We start from the raw sequence: 24,411 nt of genomic DNA, 5'->3' as shown, positions 1-24,411 counted from the left end.
TGTCATAGATTTTAGAAAAATGTAATACCTTTTCAATATGATACTCAATAAGACAACAGGTTAGTCATGTGATAGAAGTACAATATAATACACCTTTGGTAAGGAAGTCTGAATTATGGATTAACTAGGAGTAAGAATGACAAAGGTCAAGCCAATTTCATCTTATTACTTTTCTTGCAAGGGTGAAGATCTGAAATTTGTTAAAATTAAATAAAGAGTCTACATCTCACTATCATGACTATTCTCAAACAAATTATAAACAATTCCACATATTTCAATTAGGTAGAAATTTAATTCAACTATACAAAGTACTGTTGAAGACATAATATAAGATAAGATATATTTGGTCTAAAGTAGGATATGTGTAAGAACATAGAGAACGCCAACTCTCAAGATATTATTTTTCCAACTATAAAAACATAAATATATCAACAGTAAATGATGTGCAAAATTAGACGGCAGGGATATTTTGTAAAATTTTTGTAAAGAATGAAAATCTCAATGCATTAATATTTGAAGGGTATTACTGTGACTGAATGGAAGTGGTGCTCTCGGTCTCCACCTATATATATAGTTTATTCAAAATTCTTACCAAATTGCAATTTGTTTTTTCAAACCAAACTGTTCAACTGGTCAAAAATTTTAACAAGCTACCTGTAGTAGAAATTAACAGTCAAGTGGTGAAAGCAAAAATATTATGAAAAATCAGTTTATGCATTGTTACACAGATTTTACTGAATTAAAAAGTCACGCATAAGGTGATACTAAGGTAATAATTTTGAATTACATAATAAATGTCTAAACTAAGCACTCATGCTTTAGGGTACACGGGAAAATAGTTCAGACATGAGTATCACTAAAATGTTTATGGGAATAACTCCTTATGATTTTTCAGGTTGATGGTAAAAATAACCCAAAAATACAGAGTATATTCCTAGAGAATTATCCTATATACTCAGCTCATTTTAGTGCCAATGGAGAAGAGGTCATCATGGGGTCAAAACATAAAGGTTTTCATTATTATGACATGATGGTTGGGAAGATGATAAGTGTACCTCCTGTTAAAGGTAAGTTATTAATCAGAAGAAATTAATCAGAAGTTTTCAATTTATCAGAATCTATTTTTCCCACAATGTTGTAATTGCTTGAAACTGTTTTTAGAAAGAAATGTATACGTTTACTTTTCTACATTGGCTAGAGGTATAGTGGGAGGGTTGAGATCTCATAAACATGTTTAACCCCGCCGCATTTTTGCGCCTGTCCCAAGTCAGGAGCCTCTGGCCTTTGTTAGTCTTGTATTATTTTAATTTTAGTTTCTTATGTACAATTTGGAAATTAGTATGGCGTTCATTATCACTGAACTAGTATATATTTGTTTAGGGGCCAGCTGAAGGACGCCTCCGGGTGCGGGAATTTCTCGCTACATTGAAGACCTGTTGGTGACCTTCTGCTGTTGTTTTTTTCTATGGTCGGGTTGTTGTCTCTTTGGCACATTCCCCATTTCCATTCTCAATTTTATAAAACCACTAATTCATAGCCCCACAATGCTTTCTATGTTAAATTCTGCAATTTCAAGCATTAATGGCTACTTTATCTAGTTCAAATAAAGTGGCAGTTATTTCATGTCAAAATTGACCTTATCCTGACTTGTGCTGAAAAAATCAGCATACGATTCCAGGAAGTTTGACAGTACAAAAACAGGAACTTCAGATCTGAACAACAGGCTAAATGTGTCCTCTTATCATAATTGCATTAACTTCTTTATTTTTTAAATAAATCTTTCAAGAAAGGTTCTACAGTGATCCCTAGTCCCCAAGCTTTCATTCAATTAAAAAAACTATCCACATATATCCGCTATTGATAGCGATACAGCTATGCATAAGAACAGTTTTGTTAAAAATATGTGCTACATACTTGTTATGTTCTTTCCGACTGGGCCTAAATTAGTGGTTCTATACCTATAGTATCAAATTGTTTTTGGATTGTGCATTCCTGATGAAGATAAATCCAGAAAAGTACTTGGAACAAACAAAAAGTATAGAGTGATACTTTATTTCATAGTTTTGTATCTGTAAAATATTTATTACATCTGATAGGTATTTTCTATGTGACATTCTATTAACAGATAATACATCATGATCTGTAAAATATTTATTACATTTGATAGGTATTTCCTATTGTGACATTCTATTAACATATAATACATAATGGTAAACATCTGTACAATTTGTTCTTCATTTAGGTTTAGGAGAAGTAAATATGAAGAGATTTGTTGTGTCACCTGATGGAAGATTTATAGCTTTTGTAGGATCATATGGAAATATTCACTTATTGTCAGCCAAGGTATACTCTTTATGAATTTTTTATTTGATATAAACCTAGCTATTAAATTTCTGTGTACCTGATGTACTTGTAACGAGTATCATCTTATACAACACGAAATATTTTATAGACCAAATATATATAGGAAGATATGGTATGATTGCCAATAAAACAACTCTCCATCCAAGTCACAGTTTATAAAAGTAAACCATTATAGGTCAAAGTACGGTATTCAACACAGAGCCTTGGCTCACACCAATCAGCAAGCTATAAAGGGCTCAGAAAATTAATAGTGTAAAGCCATTCAAACTGGAAAACCAACGGTCCAATTTATATAAAAAACTATAAACGAAAAACACTTATGTACCACATCAACAAAAGACAACTACAGTACTAAAACGTTTTAATGGTACAAAACCTTCTCTCTTATCTGAAACAATAGTGTAACATCACAACATAGACAAAGACAAGTTTTGCATATCATAACAAACAAGACAGAACATGCAGAATGTACAAATGTATACCAGTAAAACTGTAAAAAGTTTAAATTCAAAATACAGTTTTTGATAACATTTTGATATGGAAGAAGAAGATGTAGTTAGTTGTCAACTATCAATCAAAGACCAGAGGATTAAAGAGAAAATAAACATCTGCACATTTATAGATAATTGTTTTAAAATAGAAAAAGCTAAACCATAAAAGAAACGTGATAAATGTTCTGTTTTCATATTTTCAGTCAAAAGAATGGATCTATACACAGAAGATGAACGGTAGTGTAGGTGGGGTTTGTTTTTCACAAGATGGAAGTACAATGTATTCATATGGAGGTAATTTTTTGTTGCATTCTCTTTTTACAAACTTTATGTTTCAAGTTTATGCACAGGCAGTCATACACACCAAACCTATACCATAAGATTCAGGAAGTCTATGCTTGAAGACCAAATTGATAGGATTAAAACGTATGTCTGCTCATAAATATGTCTTTTCTTTTCCTCCACACATCTTACTCTTAATTATAAATGTGTCTTGTCGATGTATAGTCTTCCAGATTTAGTTCTCTGTTTTAACATATTTTATATTATATTTGCTGAGAAAGAAGAACTATTTACTCACATTTATATCTGTTTATGCTCTTGAACTATGTATTTTATTTGGACTTTTGAATGTTTTAACTACAGTGCCACTGATAAGTCTTAGGTAGACGATAGGCATATCTGACAGCTTTATTCTTTTTTCCTCCTAATGTTGACTATCTGTTTGAAATTTTGAAAATAAAAAAACTGGTATCTGCTATGATGTCAGGATTATGAAAATTAAAGAATGGAGAACTAAAGCATGGGTAAGTGAATTAAGATCAGTGTTCAAATAATCTTAGTGTTGAATATTATATTAATGATTTGAAAGAATTTTCAATGGAAGAATTATGTATGTATTGATAACAACTTGCGCATGGGAAAAGATGGTAAATGATATGTATCTATATATATTTAATGGTATCTATTTCAGATGATGGTGATGTATATATATGGGATATGAAGACACGTGATTGTATTCACCGATTTATAGACGATGGATGTACAAAAGGAATGTCTATTGCTGTTTCTCATGATCATAATTTTTTAGCTTGTGGATCATATAGTGGTGTGGTGAACATTTACGAACCATCAGTGTGTCTTAAATCTAGATCACCGAAACCATTGAAAGCATTATTAAATTTAACAACACCTTGTACGAACTTAGTATTTAATTCAACATCAGAAATATTAGCTATGTGTTCAGATTCTGCAGAAAGAGCAGTAAAATTAGTAAGTATAATGAGTGCAGTGTAGATGGAATATAACATTGAGATTGCTTTTTATACGACCGCAAAATTTGAAAAAAATTTCGTCGTATATTGCTATCACGTTGGCGCCATCGTCTGCGTGGTCGTCGTCGTCGTCCGAATACTTTTAGTTTTCGCACTCTAACTTTAGTAAAAGTGAATAGAAATCTATGAAATTTTAACACAAGGTTTATGACCACAAAAGAAAGGTTGGGATTGATTTTGGGAGTTTTGGTCCCAACATTTTAGGAATTAGGGGCCAAAAAGGGCCCAAATAAGCATTTTCTTGGTTTTCGCACTATAACTTTAGTTTAAGGTAATAGAAATCTATGAAATTTTGACACAAGGTTTATGACCACAAAAGAAAGGTTGGAATTGATTTTGGGAGTTTTGGTTCCAACAGTTTAGGAATTAGGGGCCAAAAAAGGGCCCAAATAAGCATTATTCTTGGTTTTCGCACAATAACTTTAGTTTAAGTAAATAGAAATCAATGAAATTTAAACACAATGTTTATGACCACAAAAGGAAGGTTGGTATTGATTTTGGGAGTTTAGGTCCCAACAGTTTAGGAATTAGGGGCCAAAAAGGGACCCAAATAAGCATTTTTCTTGGTTTTTCGCACCATAACTTTAGTATAAGTAAATAGAAATCTATGAAATTTAAACACAAGGTTTATGACCATAAAAGGAAGGTTGGTATTGATTTTGGGAGTTTTGGTCCCAACAGTTTAGGAATAAGGGGCCCAAAGGGTCCAAAGTTAAACTTTGTTTGATTTCATCAAAAATTGAATAATTGGGGTTCTTTGATATGCCGAATCTAACTGTGTATGTAGATTCTTAATTTTTGGTCCCGTTTTCAAATTGATCTACATTAAGGTCCAAAGGGTCCAAAATTAAACTTAGTTTGATTTTAACAAAAATTGAATCCTTGGGGTTCTTTGATATGCTGAATCTAAAAATGTACTTAGATTTTTTATTATTGGCCCAGTTTTTAAGTTGGTCCAAATCGGGGTCCAAAATTAAACTTTGTTTGATTTCATCAAAAATTGAATAATTGGGGTTCTTTGATAAGCCAAATCTAACTGTGTATGTAGATTCTTAATTTTTGGTCCCGTTTTAAAATTGGTCTACATTAAAGTCCAAAGGGTCCAAAATTAAACTAAGTTTGATTTTAACAAAAATTGAATTCTTGGGCCTCTTTGATATGCTGAATCTAAACATGTACTTAGATTTTTGATTATGGGCCCAGTTTTCAAGTTGGTCCAAATCAGGATCCAAAATTATTATATTAAGTATTGTGCAATAGCAAGAAATTTTCAATTGCACAGTATTCAGCAATAGCAAGAAATCTTCAATTGCACAGTATTGTGCAATAGCAAGAAATCTTCAATTGCACAGTATTGTGCAATAGCAAATATTTTCAATTGCACAGTATTGCACAATAGAAAGAAATATCTAATTGCACAATATTGTGCAATAGCAAGAAATTCCAATTGGATTTCAATTGGAGTTATCTTTCTTTGTCCAGAATAGTAGTTGAATCAACTTAAATCATTATTTTTATACAATATACAATGTATATTCACTTTTACTACCAACTGATAGATTAAAACAATCTTTACCATTCAGTGATAACAAGCACTTTTTTTTACATTTTAATATTTTATGATGTATTTAAATGAGTAGTTATTGTTGCAAACTTCATTAGAAATTTGAATTGAGATCACTTTTGAAATAAGGGAAAGGGGGATGTGAAAAAAAAATTGGGGGGGTCAATTTTTTTCATTTCAGATTTCAAAAATAAAAAGAAAATCTCTTCAAACATTTTTTTGAGAGGATTAATATTCAACAGCATAGTGAATTGCTCAAAGGCAAAATTTTTTTTTAAAGTTCATTAGACCACATTCATTCTGTGTCAGAAACCTATGCTCTGTCAACTATTTAATCACAATCCAAATTTAGAGCTGAATCCAGCTTGAATGTTGTGTCCATACTTGCCCCAACCGTTCAGGGTTCAACCTCTGCGGTTGTATAAAGCTGTGCCCTGTGGAGCATCTGGTTTCATTTAGAATAAGATAGAATATCATCATAACGTCCTTAAATTTTATTAATATCATTGGAATTCATTGGATTGTGCCCTTCAAAATAAGATGTCAACAATGAGGCTATATGTTAGTTTTACAATTGATTTTATAATACCAATAGGATCATTATGAGTTGGATTTACCCTATATGGCTTTATATTTTGGTCAGGTTCTATTGGACATTAGTTTTATTATACAAAATCAATATACAAATAAGAAGATGTGGTTTGATTGCAATTGAAATAACACTACACAAGTGACCAAATGACAAATACATAAATAAGGAAAGGTCACTGTACAGCCTTTAAAAATAAGCAAAACCAATGATAATACTGCAAGCATGCTTTAAAAGGCCTCGAAATGACAAATAATTGTAAGTCATATGAAATTGCAGTGCTTCCTTTTTCTGAAATGTAAATGACGAATAATTGTAAGTCATATGAAATTGCAGTGCTCCCTTTTTCTGAAATATATTGTTTTTATCAACACAAATGAATGGTTGTACACATAGATTATAAACTATATTACAGGTACATGTGCCTTCACAGACAGTGTTCTCAAACTTTCCTGATAGACTAGACGCTAAATTACGAATCCCTTTGTGTATGGACTTCTCCAGAAATAGTGGTTATTTTACAGTGGGCACAAACAAGGGATTAGCTCTACTTTACAGGTACAGTTTTTATAGTTCAAAGATCAGTTTATATCTTTCTGTAAAAATGTAGTGATTTCATAGATTCAACATTTATGGGTATTAATTCAGGGAAATATTTCTGTCAGTTTGGTATTTATGTTAGATTATCTTTTATTTCATTGGATACTCAAATTACATCTTTATCCTGGTATCTATCATTAGTTAACTACTATATGCATGATATATATGCCTATAATTATGATATTTATGCAGTTTAAAATTGTAATGAGAATTTTAATAAGAAAATTGAGAGCAGTGTATTTATATTTGAGCTTTAACGAATTTCAAATTTTGAAAGATTTTTTTTTTTTAAAACAAGCCTGAAAATAGCTGAGTAGAGAAAAGATCCACCTTTAATCTAATTACATACCATGTTTTGTTAGGTAAAATCAACTTGCAACAGTAAAACCCAAATTTTACGTAGGCCAAGACTCGAATACAATACAGTTATCTATTAATTGGAAAAAGATTGTAACCAATCAAATACTTACTAAGGAGCTACACTTGTTCGAGAGTAATCTGAATCAAAATCAATTTATTTCATGAAAATTTTGTTCAAATACATATATGCACCTATAAATGTGTATTCAATCTGTATAAATGGTCTCCTTTGTTGGAGTTATTAGAACCGCAAATGAAAGTTTTTGGAGGTATATAACCAAGGCCAGTACTATGCTTGTTCCTGACCTGGTTACTCATCTTGCTAGGTTGGGGGAACTAGCTGGTAGCTTTTATATGAATACATGTTAACGTAACACAGATTCAAAGTTCAATATATAATGTTTATTAAATCAGCATTCAGTATAGTTATCAATCACAATTAAATCACATCATAAGTTCATAAGACATAATAAACAGCATGTCTAATGTAAATCCAAGTCTATGACACAGTGTCCAATATGTGACTATAAGGCAAGTGTCCCTAACTACATGGTCAACTAATATATATTGTTTCATTATTCAATTTACATAACATTAATACTCAAATAGCTAATTTACATAATAATGCTTATTTATCTATATTCCCAAATATCAAGTCTTTGTGACATAACTTAAATCATCTTAAAAAGTAAGAAATCCTTTTTGTATATATAACACTTCTTTAATCCATAATTCTCTATTGTCATTTAGGCCTCAGGGGATAACATAATAATTTGCTTTACACTTATCTAAAATTGTGAAGATTTATATTAACTATTTATCAAGTACATAATTTCTTAAGCTAGTGCTAAATATCTTAACTATAATACTAAATTATAACAATGATTTGAATTCCACATTTTAACATTCTGACATCTAAAATATACTGGTTATACCCTTCCCTTCGTCGCCAAGATTGCTCCTGCAATCTTCAATTAAAATACAAAATGCATCATAAAAATGATTAATATAATACACACATCATATACCAACAATTGAATTTCTGATTTCTGTCAATGAAATATTACAATATATATAAAAAAAAAATTGTGAAAACATTAATAAATTTCACTGATTCCTGTAATAAAACATTACTAAATATATATATGTATACATGTTCCTGGATGGGGAATGATCAAGTTTAGGTTGTCCATATCAGGGAAGGTCTCTGAAGTTCACTAATATTGACAAGTCCAACTCTCACATAATTAATGACAATGAGCTCATTGCATACTTCATGAAGTATTTCTAGGTGCATAAAGGGGCATAACAATAGCAATATATAGCTGAAATATAAGATTATTAATATATTATCCATATCAGTCATCATCTGCAAGTTAAACACATAATTATTCACATCATATCATCTTCTTATATAATGAACATAAAACATATTTAGACATATACATTTTTATATGATTAATCTGTGAATAATCTGGAAAGAAAATATATAATTAAAACAACAATAAAAAAATAGTGATGATCTCTATCAAAACAAGCAAGCATTTAAATAAGCGAATATAAGTGTCTTCTGTACACATATTCAATATAGACAATTAATTTTCAACAGTACAATCTTCACATTTTTCACCATTGGTAGTCAAATAAAAGTTACTAGTTTTCAACGATATTGTTTATACATCATGATACATGTCCACCTGGTTTCTTCTTTTGTTTGACCGTCATAGTAATTTTCCAGATATTATCATAAAATTTCATATCACATTGTCTTTTACTCTTCATCAATATTCATGTTAGGTTAATAAAATGTTACTTCAGGTCACAAATCTCTGCTAATATTAAAATGTCACTTCAGGTCACAAATCTCTGCTAATATTAAAATGTCACTTCGGGTCACAATAAATCTCTGCTAATAAGTTTTATAATTTCAAATAAATTGTCTTTCATTAAGTTTAAATGCACTATTTGGTCACTTCTATGGTCCACCATTTCTTCATTTTGTGGGTTCACCATTGGTAGGTCACATCTATGGGTCCACCATACATCTATGGGTCCACCAATTCTTTATCTGTGTGTCCACCATTTCTGCATTTTATGGGTCCACCATTGGTCCTTTACTTCATCAATGTAAGTGCAACCAATATTATAATCATACATGACACCAATTAACCCTTATCTCTTATCATAATTAATTCATTTGAATTGGGGAATTTTTTTTATTTATTTATCTCTTAAATATTCACTAGAATACTACAATTTTTGGTCAGTAACTGAACTACCTATTTATAAACATTACAATAAATAACATACTACATGTAAGAATTTCTAATTCTCTTCCCTTTATATTTTATCTTAATTCCCTATACTTTCTCTTCTTATTTCTAATTATTTAGCAACTGTACGCCAGTTTATTTTGTACTTCCTTATTAAGTACTCTTTAATTATTTTATCTCTTTAGTAAAAAATCTTTAAGTCATAATAATAAAAAACACAGCTCAAAAATAGTGATGCCTATATACAATGTATGTATAGGGACCACTTGATATTTCTATTTGTATCATTGATAAAGTACATTTTGTATAATCTGATCTAAAATTGGTTTAATAGTACATCAGTAGATGTGCCGTCTACCTGCAATATTTAAGGATCTAATAGTAAGAACTACTAATGTAATGAATACATTTGTCCAGCAGGATTAAATTAACAGACACTATAACTTCTGAATATTGTGTACTCAACCAGAAATTCAGAACAAAAATAACACTTTTCAACGATACAAAAGAATAAGCATTGTCACATTGCATTTATGAATGCTTATAACACTACTTGAATATCTTTAGTTATAACATCTCATCCACTCATCTTCATATTTATCTTGAAAAATTTTAAGAAGTCCCGGAGGACAAGTTTCAAAAGGCACCCATTCTGGATCATATATATGTCTTTGCTCATAGTGTATGAAACATTTTGGGACATTATTTTCTATTTTAAAATGTGTAATGTGAGAGCCTGTAACAAAACATGCTGGTCCCATATCTTTTGTTTGTGAATTTCCTGTAAGGGTCAACATAATGTTATAAAACTGGTCACCATAAAAATAAGCAAGCAAATTTGTAAAAGCATGCTGATCTTCCCCATTTACTCTGTTTAAAGGTTGATAATGTGATATTCTATTATTTCTCAATATGGTTTTGACAAAAAATCTGTTATTTTCCAGTTTAACAGCTTGCACTGGAAATTTATCCCAATTTATTTTCGGTCTTTGTTTATATTTTACATCATTGTTTTGGTCTATTGCAGTTACATTTTGTGGTTCATTAGAAGGTTCAAAAAATTTATGTTTGTTTTCTAGTAATGGTCTTTTTCTCTTTTTACCAGTATGCGTTCTGTTTTCATGAAATTCTCTTCTCATATTCTCTGGGATTTTATCTTGGTGTACCCATTCTGTTTTTGACATGTTTTTAATTTTTATTTTGTAGCATAGTTTCTTGTTTACCCATGCCGATGATATAATCTTTTCAACATCATCAGGTGTAATTTGTATTTCTGTTGTAGCTTGTTGAGCAGTTTTATTTGTATTTTGCTTTTCATTTAAATTGTCAGGAAGCACTTTTTGACTTTGCTTTGAATTTTTAGATTGATCAGTTTTGTTTTGATTATTCCTGGGTGCATTTTTGGGTTGAAAATTAGACATTGTGTCGTGTTTGATTCTCTGTGTTTTCATTCTGGACTTGTTGATTTTCATCTTCAGCATCCTCATCTTCTTCAAATAGATCATCATTATCATCTAGGAGGTAGTCAGGGCGGTCTGTTTTACTGTTGAATACTTTCAGACGACTTGCATTAACTAATTTCTTTGAGATTTTGTTATCGCTGTCCCTTCTTAGCTTAAAAGTATTACAGTCTGGGGGTCCAAGGTTTGTTATTGTAAATGGGCCTGTCCACCTAACTTTTAATTTTGGACTTTCACCTTTTTTAACCTTTTTACAAAATAGCATGACTTTGTCACCAGGTAAATATGTGGGTTTTACTGCTCTTTTGTCATGCTGTGTTTTGTATTTTGCTTGTGCTCTTTTTGTGTTTTCTGCAGCAACATCCCTTGTTAATAGGAGGTCCTTAATAAATTTATTGAGGTATTCTCTGTGGTTTTTAGGCAATGTTGACTTTGGAATTAAGGCAACATCAATAGGTGCTCTCATTTCTTGTCCAAAGAGAAGGTGAAAAGGTGAGTACTGAGTAGACTGAGTAGCTGGTGTCATTCTATAAGCCATCATTATAGGTGCTATATAGTTTGGCCAATCTGTCTGTTTTTCCAGTTGAGTTCTCAATGATTGGACAATAAATGAGTTCATCCGTTCACACGCTGCATTTGTTTGTGGATGATATGCACTTGTATAGTGGCGTTTGATTTGGAGAAGCTCACATAAAGCTGCAACAAGCTTCGAAAGAAAATTGGCTCCTTGATCAGACACAATACAGCGGGGTGCACCAAAACGGGCAATTATCTCCCTAAAAAGGATTCTGGCTACTTCTGTTGCTTCTTGTGTCCTCATGGGAAAGGCTTCACACCATTTGGATCCGCTATCAACCACTAACAGCAAGTAACGATATTTTTCTGGAGTCTCTGGGAGTTCTAAAATATCCATGTGCCATCTAGAAAAAACTTCTTCGATTGGCATTGGTTTTAATGGCACTGGATGGCTGTGTGTATCTCTTTTAGATCTTTGGCAGATTTCACACGCCTTAATGTATGTCTTGATATCTGTATACATGTTTGGCCAGTAGTATCGTTGACGTACAGCTTCATATGTCCTTTCTTCTCCTTGGTGACATCCAACAATATTATCATGGAAAGCTTCTAGTACCTCCTTCCGTAGGGTTCTTGGTATTGCCAGCTGCTTAACCATGTTCTGGCCTTTTGGTAGACTTCTTGACCTTGCATTAAAAAAATGATAAAGTATGCCATTATCAATTTCATAATGGAAGGCTTTCGCATCCAGTTGTCTAGCTTTCTGTCTTTCTTGAGGTAATTGGCCTTCTAATTTGTAACTAAAAATTTCAACAAAATCTGGGCAATGTCTTTGAAGGTGCCGAAATGTTTTACGTTTCTTAAACTGTTCTGGGTCAATGTTTTCTAATGTTTCATCATCCTCATTACCAGTATCTGTTATTGTAAGAATGTTTGGTTGCTGTTCGTCATCTCCTTTATAATCAAATGTTATGATTTCGTACTTCTTATTGCTCATGGCTGCAACTGTTTGTTCAATTTCATTCTGCGGAAATTTTTCTGGGCCTATCTTTTCATACTCTCTTCTTGACAGGGCATCTGCATTATTTTTCTTCCCAGGTCTATGCATTATTTCGAAGTCATATCCTTGAAGTTCAAGTGCCCATCTACCCAGTCTCCCTTGTATATTTTTAATTGTATCTATCCAACGAACTGTAATATTATCTGTATAAACTGTAAATTTGTTTGTGGCCAAATATGGATTAAAATGTTTAATTCCCTCTTTAAGTGCTAACCCTTCTTTTTCATTTATGTGCCATTTTTGTTCATTTTTGTTTAAAGATCTACCCCCATAAGCTACGACATGTTCAAGTTTTGTGTTTGGATTTAGTTGTCCAAGAACATAGCCAATAGCATAATCGGATGCATCTACTGACAAAACAAATGGTTTATCAAAGTCTGGGAACACTAAGATTGGAGCTGAGACAAGGCTGTGCTTCAATGATTCAAAAGCTGCTTGACAATCTTGTGTCCAGATGAATTTCTTATTTTTCTGAGTTAATTGTGTAAGTGGAGTTACTATTTTTGAGTAGTTGTGCACAAATTTCCTGTAATAATTACATAATCCTAAGAAACTGCGTAGCTGTTTTATATTTTTAGGTATTGGGTATGTTTGCACAGCAGATGTTTTTTCAAGGTTTACTTTAATACCATTTTTGGACAAAATATGACCTAAATAATGTACTTCTTCTTTTGCAAAATGACATTTTGTTGGATTCAGTGTGAGATTGGCTTGTTTTAATTTGTCAAAAACTAATTGTAAATGTTTTAAATGTTCTTCAAAATTTTTACTAAAAATCAAAATGTCGTCTATGTATACTAAAGCAACTTTCCAGTTTAATTCTTTTAAAACTTTTGTCATGAGCATTTGAAAAGCCATTGGTGCATTTGTTAACCCAAAACTCATTCTTTTGAATTGGTAAATACCTTGGTGTGTTACAAATGCAGATTTGTGTTTTGTTTCAGGATCTAGTGGTGTCTGAAAAAATCCACTCATGAGATCCAGTACTGAATATATTACAGCTTTTGAATTAGCAACTGTGTCGAAAACATCATCTATCCTAGGAATACTAAATTTTGCCCTTAATGTGCATTTGTTGAGCCTACGATAGTCTACCGCGAACCTATATTCTTGTTTTGCATCCATATTACTTTTCTTTTTGCGAACTAATACAATTGGGGACGACCATGGAGAGTTTGATTCTTCTATAATGTCATTTTTTAAACATTATATCAATATGTTTTTCTGTTTCTTCCCTCATTTGTGGTGTTTGCCTGTAGGGCATTGATTGTACAGGTGGCGCATTACCTGTATCAATTCTGTGATAGTGGTAACTAGTTTTACCCAACTCTGTAATGTCTTTAGCAAAAACGTTTCTATTCCTTGTTAAGAGTTCAGTTAACTGTTCCCTTTGATTTGCATTTAAGTTTTCATTCATTTTTATTCCCAACTCTTTTTCAACATTCTGATATTTATTTACTTTAATAGATTTATCTATTGAATCATTATCATTTAAGGCAAAAATACCATTTTTGTCTATTTCAAAAGCCTTGGCTACTTTCTTATTCCTATATAATTTTATACTTAATCCAGTAGGATTTAGAATTCTGTACAAAGCCTTTCCATTTTGTACATTTACTACCACTTTTGAACCAACTAAATTTTTAATATCATTTGAAAAGTTTGGTTCAAGAATTACTGTACTGTTATTGCGATGCTTAACAGAAAGCCTAACAGGTATAATAACTTCACAGTGTGGGGGAATAACTTCTACTGCTATAGTTTTAACATGTGCATAATGTTCATTTATAGTCTCTATATTGTTTAAAGGTACATTCAATAAATTTTCTTGAATTGCTAAGGTATTATTTTCAAAATTTATATGAGCTTTATTAGCTTTAAGAAAGTCTATTCCTAAAATTATATTAAAGGTCAAGTTCTCAAGCACTGTTAATTCTTGATATATAATTAAATCATCTATATTTAATTCAACATCTACTTTTCCTAAAATTGGATAGCTCATACCACAAGCAGTAAAAATTCCAGATTGTGTACTTTTTTGTATTTTGATGTTTTTCAAACATTTTTGTAAACACTTTAATGATATACAAGAAATTGAAGCACCTGTATCAACTAACGAATCAACTGTTTTATTACCTAATTGCAAATGTATAATATTTTTAGAAAGGGGGGCTATTAGAGCTAAGGAAGGGTCAGGATAAACTGAATTAGACATGTTGAGTCTTTTTTTAGAGGGGAAATCCTATTAATAGATCTTGACAACTTTAATTACAAAATAAAGTAAAATTTAAAGATTTGGTGTCACATAAGATCATAAATAAAAGGTTGACTCACCTCTGCACACTCAGGAAAATGCACTGTTTCCTATATGGAGATATGCTGACTCTTGTCTTCAGGTATTCAGGTTTGCATCCTACGTGTATCCCTCCTTAGTACCGGAAAGCTGGGTCACTCCGCCACGTATAACCAAGGCCAGTACTATGCTTGTTCCTGACCTGGTTACTCATCTTGCTAGGTTGGGGGAACTAGCTGGTAGCTTTTATATGAATACATGTTAACGTAACACAGATTCAAAGTTCAATATATAATGTTTATTACAGCTTTTACATTAATGCTAGCAAGACAAATCTTTGTTTGGCTTGCTTGCTTTGTTTGTATCAATGTTTGCTCAAGCATGACAATTAAGATAGGCGGGGCTTCAGCTTGTATACATCATACTTCAATTTTATTGGACGTAACGTTTGAGGTTTAGGACACTTAATTTTAAAACATCACAAATATTCTCACATGTTTCCTCACCTGTAAAAATACAATAATTGGTCAATGAAAGAAAAATATAAACTTAACATTGTTTTTTTTTTATAACATATCAATCCATTAGTTCAGTTGTTTCCTTGTCTGCCCTTTCATTTATGTAACTCAAGAAAAAAATCCAATAAATGGGTAACAATTGTATCGAAAAGAGAAAATCGAGTGCACTTTTTTTTATGTTAGGGTGTGTTTGTGATGAATATTTTGTCTTGAAAACGTACAAAGGAAGAGTATTTGATACATCATCTCGCTTCAGATTCTATCATTTTTATATAGCAAAGCTACAGGTTGACTTTATAACATAAAAAAATCACAATGCTAAAAGATGAAATGTAGGGGTCAAGTGAAATACCTATCCAATGAATCACAAAATCAGATAAGGTGTGTTCGAATAGCTATTTTACTAAAAGTATTTGACGACAATCTTTAAAGTTGGATGATGAAAATGCATATCTTCGAAAAAAATTTAGTTTCCATTTCTACGATAGTGAAAATGAACTGCCGTAATGGGGAGAATGATAATTTTGACGAAGTTGAATCCTGACTGTATTGTATATTTACAGGTAAGGAAACATGTGAGAATATTTGGCATGTGATGTTTTAAAATTTAGTGTCCTTAACCTCAAACATAACGTCCAATAAAATTTAAGTATGATGTATACAAGCTGAAACCCCGCCTATCTTAATTGCCATGCTTGAGCAAACATTGATACAAACAAAGCAAGCAAGCCAAACAAAGATTTGTCTTGCTAGCATTAATGTAAAAGCTGTAAATCAGCATTCAGTATAGTTATCAATCACAATTAAATCACATCATAAGTTCATAAGACACAATAAACAGCATGTCTAATGTAAATCCAAGTCTATGACACAGTGTCCAATATGTGACTATAAGGCAAGTGTCCCTAACTACATGGTCAACTAATATATATTGTTTCATTATTCAATTTACATAACATTAATACTCAAATAGCTAATTTACATAATAATGCTTATTTATCTATATTCCCAAATATCAAGTCTTTGTGACATAACTTAAATCATCTTAAAAAGTAAGAAATCCTTTTTGTATATATAACACTTCTTTAATCCATAATTCTCTATTGTCATTTAGGCCTCAGGGGATAACATAATAATTTGCTTTACACTTATCTAAAATTGTGAAGATTTATATTAACTATTTATCAAGTACATAATTTCTTAAGCTAGTGCTAAATATCTTAACTATAATACTAAATTATAACAATGATTTGAATTCCACATTTTAACATTCTGACATCTAAAATATACTGGTTATAGGTATATATTAATTCCTCTACCTGCCAGTGTTTACAAGAATTTTCTGGTTCAAAGGTTATGTATATTGCTTTAGTATTGATATCAGGTTGGATATTAAGAAACATTTGGAGCAGGATCTGATTTTGATGGGGTTCGTGTTGCTAAGTCTTTAGTTTTCTATGTTGTGTCTTGTGTACTATTATTTGTCTGTTTGACTGTTTTATTTTTAGCCATGGCTTCGTCAGTTTATTTTCTATCTATGAGTTTGACTGTCCCTCTGGTGTCATTCGCCCCTCCTTTAATTGATTACTTGATAGTGACTTTCAAGTTATTCGTATACTGTGTATGTTTCTTTGCTACAGGAAATTATACCTGATTCTGAAGAAGTTAAAGTTTTGATTTTAATCCCATTGCCATCATTTTGTTGAAGCTGCATCTCTTATACAGAATCTATCTTTTATTGTAGGGTGAAGCACTACAGCAACTACTAGTAATATCTATAAAAGTACAATTGACATGCAGGTCATCTAAAAGAAGATAATTGATCGGTGAACATCAAATAAAACCAGATTCAACACATACTATACTGTGTAAACCTGTTTAAGGTTTCCAATGTTAATTGATATGGAGAATAGACATCCAGTTTTATTACCATAAAGAAGTGAACTTTGGAAATTTATATTTATAGACATTGATTAACATTTTAACAATGATCATGAAACTATTAGCAATGTTATATTTATGGTACGTGTATTATCAGCGATGTTTTATAACTTGTTAATCATGTAGTGTTACAAGAGTATGAATATTTGTTAGTGAGTGATGCAAATGCTTTTAGTTATTTGATACTTTCGAGAACTTGAACACTAAATAGTATAAGTATTGAATCATTTATATTGTATGATTATACTTTTATTGACATTTAAAGTTTTAACATCAATTGAAGTCGTAACAAGTACTGTCTGTGTATCTGTCACTTATATTTTACAAATTTAAATTAAATGATGTAAAAATATTATAATGTGGTATTTAAAAACCTATACTAATAACTTATATCCAAATAAATAATTCAAACACATTGCATCTTTTGAATACTTACAGGATTTAAAAGATACATTATGTTATAATGAAATTAAAGTTAATCTTACATAAATACCAAACTGACAGATATATTATATTTTTATTGAAACTATGGCATAGTACGACATGATTAACATAAAATGTCCCTCTTTAAGCTCAAGGTTTCACATATGTTGTTTATACACTGACTGTATGTGTTGATAGTTGGTGATTCTTGATAGTTGTATTTAACCTCAACAGGATCCTTAATGTATGTACTACAACTAGAATCATGAAGATTTCCTTGATAAAAAAATGTGGATTAAACCTGGTTTTACACCTAGCTACGCCCTTTACTTGTATGACAGTCGCATAAAAATTGGGATACAGCGATCAACATTGTAAAATAATCATAAAGGAGTTAGTTTGGTAAGGGCTGTTTACAGCAATATTAATGAGTTTAATGTTTCAAAATAGAAAAATGTTAAAAGATGATTAAAAGATACAGGAGAAAGTTGAATAGATTTGTATGTCATAGTTTTACATTCATGTGTTGATTCTTAGATTCCAAATAGGTCTGATATAGAGATTGAAATCTTATTGGAGTTAATGTCCTTATAACATTATTTTCTACAATTTCAATGTATTTATTGGTACTGTCTGTAAACTTTACAAAAGTCTTCTGCTTTGAAAGTTGACCCCTTTAGGAGTAATTGCCCTTTATAGTTAATTTTTAACCATTTTTCGTAAATCTTAGTAATCTTTTACAAAAATCTTCTCCTCTGAAACTACTGGGCCAAATTAATCCAAACTTAGCCACAATCATCATACGGGTGTCTAGTTTAAAAATTTGTCCAGTGACCCGGTCAACCAACCAAGATGGCCGCCATGGCTAAAAATAGAACATAGGGGTAAAATGCAGTTTTTGGCTTATAACTCAAAAACCAAAGCATTTAGAGCAAATCTAACATGGGGTACAATTGTTTATCAGGTCAAGATCTATCTGCCCTTAAATTTTCAGATGAATCAGACAACCCATTATTGGGTTGCTGCCCCTGAATTTGTAATTTTAAGGAAATTTTACTGTTTTTGGTTATTATCTTGAATATTATTATAGATAGAGATAAACTGTAAACAGCAATAATGTTCAGCAAAGTAAAATTTACAAATAAGTTGACCTCTTTAGGAGTTATTGCCCTTTATAGTCAATTTTTAACCATTTTTCGTAAATCTTAGTAATCTTTTACAAAAATCTTCTCCTGTGAAACTACTGGGCCAAATTAATCCAAACTTTGCCACAATCATCTATGGGGTATCTAGTTTTTTTAAAATGTGTCCGGTGACCTGGCCATCCAACCAAGATGGCTGCCACGACTAAAAATAGAACATAGGGGTAAAATGCAGTTTTTGGCTTATAACTCAAAAACCAAAGCATTTAGAGCAAATCTAACATGTGGTAAAATTGTTTATCAGGTCAATATCTATCTGCCCTTAAATTTTCAGATGAATCGGACAACCCTTTGTTGTATTGCTGCCCGTGAATTGGTAATTTTAAGGAAATTTTACTGTTTTTGGTTTTTATCTTGAATATTATTATAGATAGAGATAAACTGTGAACAGCAATAATGTTCAGCAAAGTAAGATTTACAAATAATTCAACATGACCAAAATGGTCGGTTGACCCTTTTAGGAGTTATTGCCCTTTATATTCAATTTTTAACCATATTTCGTAAATCTTAGTAATCTTTAACAAAAATCTTCTTCTCTGAAACTACTGGGCCAAATTAATCCAAACTTGTCCACAATCTTTTGTAGGGTATCTAGTTTAAAAAATGTGTCCGATGACCTGGCCATCCAACCAAGATGGCTGCCACGGCTAAAAATAGAACATAGGGGTAAAATGCAGTTTTTGGCTTATAACTCAAAAACCAAAGCATTTAGAGCAAATCTGATATGGGTTAAAATTGTTTATCAGGTCAAAATCTATCTGCCCTGAAATTTTCAGATGAATTGGACAACCCATTGTTGGGTTGCTGCCCCTGAATTGGTAATTTTAAGGAAATTTTACTGTTTTTGGTTATTATCTTGAATATCATTATAGATAGAGATAAACTGTACACAGCAATAATGTTCTTCAAAGTAAGATTTACAAATAAGTCATCACAAGATCCCCTAAGGAGTTATTGTCCTTTATAGTCAATTTTTGACATTTTTCATAAACTTTGTAAATTTTACTAACATTTTCCACTGAAACTACTGGGCCAATCATTATAGATAAAGATAATTGTAAGCAGCAAGAATGTTCAGTAAAGTAAGATCTACAAACACATTGCCATCACCAAAACACAATTTTGTCATGAATCCATCTGTGTCCTTTGTTGAATATTCACATAGACCAAGGTGAGCGACACAGGCTCTTTAGAGCCTCTAGTTTATCAAACCAAACTGTTCAACTGGTCAGAAACTTTAACAAGCTACTGTAGAAAAATACAGTGGTGAAAGCAATAATATTATGAAAAATCAGTTTATCCATTGCTATACAAATTTGACAGTATTAAAATGTCACGCATAAGGTGATGCTAATGTAGTAATTTTTTATTACATAATAAATGTCCAAACTAAGCTCTCATGCTTTTTAGTAGGGTGCCCAATCAAGAAATTTGATCGATTTGCCTTAACGAAATAACACACGGCTATATTTTATATCATTGGAAAGAGGAGAACAAACCTCATCGAAATACCGTTGTCGTCGTTGTCTGCCATTGTCACGTTTATTTTAAATTCAGAAAAATTCACAGTCACATTTAGATAGCTTGTTTCTCCTACATATATGCGTTTTGAGCAAAAATAAAAACAACTAATTTTTATCTTTTGTATCTCCACTTAGAACTTATTTTATATTTTTATCGCCAAAAAATGACTTTAGATAGACATTTTTGCATATAGGGTGCATATTTGAAATTTTCAAACAGCTGTTAATTAACAGTGACCTTGACCTACTTCAACTCCTAAATTTGCAATTTATGTATACAATTCATTACAAGTAAGATCTAAAGATGTTTTTTATATTGTCGAAAACAAAATGTGTTTATTTACGTCTTTTGATAGTAAAGTGTTCGTCAATTTCTAGGTAAATATCAAATTTCTGTTATTGGGTGTGAAAGAGTATATATAAATGATTTGTTTCTAAATTTGTGTAACATGAACGTCTAACTTGGTTGAATATAAAGCTCTGTGTATAGCTTTGCTTTACAGATGTAAAAATTGATATAAACGAAGAAAAGGGGGGGGGGGGGGGTTAAAGTTATGAAAAGAAAACGTCTATTAGAAACAGGTGAAACACCCCATCCTACATATACAGATGACTAAATGAGAAACAATTGGCTTTAATGTTTACTAGTATTCCAAAAATATAATAAGAAAGAGGGTTATGTACAGCACATAAGACGGAAGAACGGACGAACGGACGCACAGACCAGAAAACATAATGCCCCTCTACTATCGTAGGTGGGAAATAATTATCAAGGATCTATTGGTTGGTGTCAACAAAAATGAAATAAATCATATTTACACGGATATTTGTATATCGATCTGTAATAATCAAAACTTTTAGTATGACTTTATGTTCATAGATATAAGAAGATGTGGTATGAGTGCCAATTTGACAACTATCATTCCAAGTCACAATTTGTAAAACTAAACCATGATTTATTTAGCTTATGTCTCATCTTGGAGGTGTTTTAAAAAAAAATCCTCCACATTGATACTTCAGTTCAAATGGAAATAACTCAAACCAAGATTCAATGATAATCCACTTGATCACTATTTTTGCGAATTTTTCCTTTGATCTTCTGACTGATAATTACCTTTCGCAGCGGAGTCAAGCAATGTGAAAACAGAGCCGAGTGATATGAAAATCATCGCTAGAAACTAAGGGATCACGAGCCGTTTTCAAGGAACCTAACAACTTCTTCATAGGTAAAATAGCGATGAACAGATTATCATTGGTCATCTCAACTCAATTCTTTTCTCATTTGTACCGTACCGGCTGATAACCAACGATAATCTATGATTAAATCACACGTGATTATTGTCATCTTTTGATACCACTTCTCACAACAAGTCTAAAAACAACTACACAAATCTTTGGGAAAAAAATTCCAACCAATTAGAATTACAACCCAATTAACAACACTTATCAATTCATTCCAATTTTAATATTATTATCTAGTTCGATATTTTGCAAACGACTTTCAGAAATCGTCAGTTAATTACAATATAATTCTTTATTAACCAACTAAGTACATTATTGCCAAAAATGACTGTTTATTAAAAATTACATATTTTTTGTAATGGCCCTGATTTTCTGTAATGGCCCTGTTTTTTTCTGTAATGGCCCTGTTTTTCTGTAATGGCCCTGTTTTTCTGTAATGGCCCCCTGTATTTCTGTAATGGCCCTCTTTTTCTGTAATGGCCCTGTTTTTCTGTAATGGCCCTGTATTAATGCCCAGTTTGTCTGTATTTTATTTAATTTAGTAACCAGCAACCAACATAGTGAACCATATAAAGGGATCACTGTTCATCCTGTTTTTCAACACATAACTTTTTTCAACTTAATATCTTGGATATTTGGTATATTTAAAGCTTTATCATGGTGAAGTACAAATTATTTTTTTTCAAACTAAACTGTCTTTAAAAGAGTAAGAGAGTACATCAAGTTGGCAGCAACACATACACTTTTGGTCAGTTGGTTAATAAATGTATTAAGAAATGGGTGTTTTTATAATGGCCCTGTTATATATCCTCGGTCAGTAATAATGGCCTCGGATGTCTGTAATGGCCCTCGGCGTTGCCTCGAGCCATTACAGACTTCCTCGACCATTATTACATACCTTGGACATATAACAGGGCCATTATAAAAACACCCATTCATTAATACTATAATAATCCTTTTTACTTAACGAACAATTAAACAATATTTAGATGACAATACATTATTCTACTTTCCCATCAATCAAAATATCAATATGTTTTAATCATTATCTGATGACATATAAACCTTAACTCGTTTGTAGCAATATTAACTCACCAAAAAAGTATCAATTACTTCTACAAAGGGTTATCTTCCAATTGCAGCTTAATCTAATTACCTTTATTAAGCATATTAAAAACTTTGCTAAAATTGTCCATTAAAAAATAAATCAAATTCTTAGTTTACATTTATATGATAAATCTTGTATTTTGGATATTAAAAAAGTAGAAGCAGAATTCCAATTTTTCTGTTCTTGACTAATTTCATTCTGTGTCAGAAACCTATGTGGTGTCAAATATTGAATCACAATATAAATTCATAGCTGTAACAAGCTTGAATGTTGTGCCCATACCTGCCCAATCTCTTCATGGTTTGACACTTGCCGTAGTATCAAGCTGCACACGGGTAGATTTATCAATGAAGTTTCTTTAACGTCCATTTTGTTAATCTACTAATCAGTTTTAAACTAGACACTTTTTTTTTGCTCAAGTTTAGTATGTCATTCTGTCTATATATTTGTTTCTTTATTTTGAAAATCTTGTCTTATGGAAGAAAGCGTTTATATAGAAAAGAAGATGTGGGTATGAATGCCAATTATGCTGGTTTTATGTCATACTTATTGTTTATCTGAAACTTCTCATTTGAGCCTCCCCCAAAAATGTTTGTATCAATCTTTATGGGAGTATGTATCAGTGTGTGATACCTTTTCAGATTAAACACTTATCAATTTCTTTTTAACTGAATACTTATACCAGTATACTGGGGGTATCTAGCTCACAGTTGAATTTGTTTTTGTTATTAGGGGGAGGGGGTTACTGTCCCTCTGTTTCTTTTTATTCCAATCTGTGTTTTGTCGAGCCTGTGACCAAAGTCACAATAAGCAATTAAAGTGATAGTATCCTGCATTCTTTTGACCTTTATCTATGTTGAGTTTCAGTTGTGATTATATTTATTGAAGACTCAAATTACTTGAGCATCTTACTAAACTATGACCAGAACTGTTTCACTACCAAAAGATAGTAACTAAACCAAAATTTAGCAAATTATGTGTTTTCATTATTATGAATTTTGCTGATAAAATTAAAAAAGGCTTTTGAAGACAAAATTAATTTAGATACAGTCTGGGTTTGACGTTTTTTTTTTTACATCTATTAATTAGTCAAACTTTCTTTGAATTGTATAAAGTGATTTTTTTTTCTTACCCAAACTTACTGAGAAAGGTGGTGAGATATTGAGTGACATCTAAAAACTAAAAAAAGCTCCTGGTCAAGTTTAATTTTCAAATAATATTTAATCAATTTAAATTTAATAGAGATGGATTGAAGATCATGATGCACCATTATACTCTCATGAAGATCAGAGAGCATTAAGCTTTGTAAATAAGTTAATGAATTATAGTTTAAAGTATGAATTAAATTCTTCATCCAATGTCAAAAATGATGATGGTCGCTGATATCATTCAAACTGTACATCTGTATGAAGTAGCTTTATTTACATGAATAAGTGTCCTGATTTTCAGACAAGCGTTTCGTCTACATAAGACTCATAAGTGATGCTCAGATAAAAAAAGTTCGAAAGCCAAACGTTTTGCAAACAGTAAGTTTATAAAAATGACTATAT

General features: G+C 31.3%; 1 protein-coding gene across 2 annotated transcripts in view; it reads left to right on the top strand.

Annotated features, from left to right (window-relative positions):
- Window positions 1–24,411, top strand: part of LOC139484829 (U3 small nucleolar RNA-associated protein 18 homolog) — a 69,638-nt gene that overhangs the window by 23,602 nt on the left and 21,625 nt on the right. The window contains exons 7-12 of one of the 2 annotated variants that reach the window (XM_071268819.1): window positions 896–1,067; window positions 2,243–2,343; window positions 3,059–3,149; window positions 3,829–4,127; window positions 6,758–6,900; window positions 17,167–17,868. In XM_071268819.1, coding sequence (XP_071124920.1) covers window positions 896–1,067; window positions 2,243–2,343; window positions 3,059–3,149; window positions 3,829–4,127; window positions 6,758–6,900; window positions 17,167–17,191 — 831 coding nt within the window. In that variant the 3' untranslated portion in view covers window positions 17,192–17,868. Of the gene's footprint in view, window positions 1–895; window positions 1,068–2,242; window positions 2,344–3,058; window positions 3,150–3,828; window positions 4,128–6,757; window positions 6,901–17,166; window positions 17,869–24,411 lie in introns of those variants that run through there. The other variant, XM_071268820.1, reaches the window with a different exon arrangement.

Source organism: Mytilus edulis, chromosome 8 (genome assembly GCF_963676685.1).
Source record: "Mytilus edulis chromosome 8, xbMytEdul2.2, whole genome shotgun sequence".
Lineage (NCBI taxonomy): Eukaryota > Metazoa > Mollusca > Bivalvia > Mytilida > Mytilidae > Mytilus > Mytilus edulis.
The sequence above is the reverse complement of the archived record's forward strand: the minus strand, read 5'-3'. Positions and strand labels throughout refer to the sequence as shown.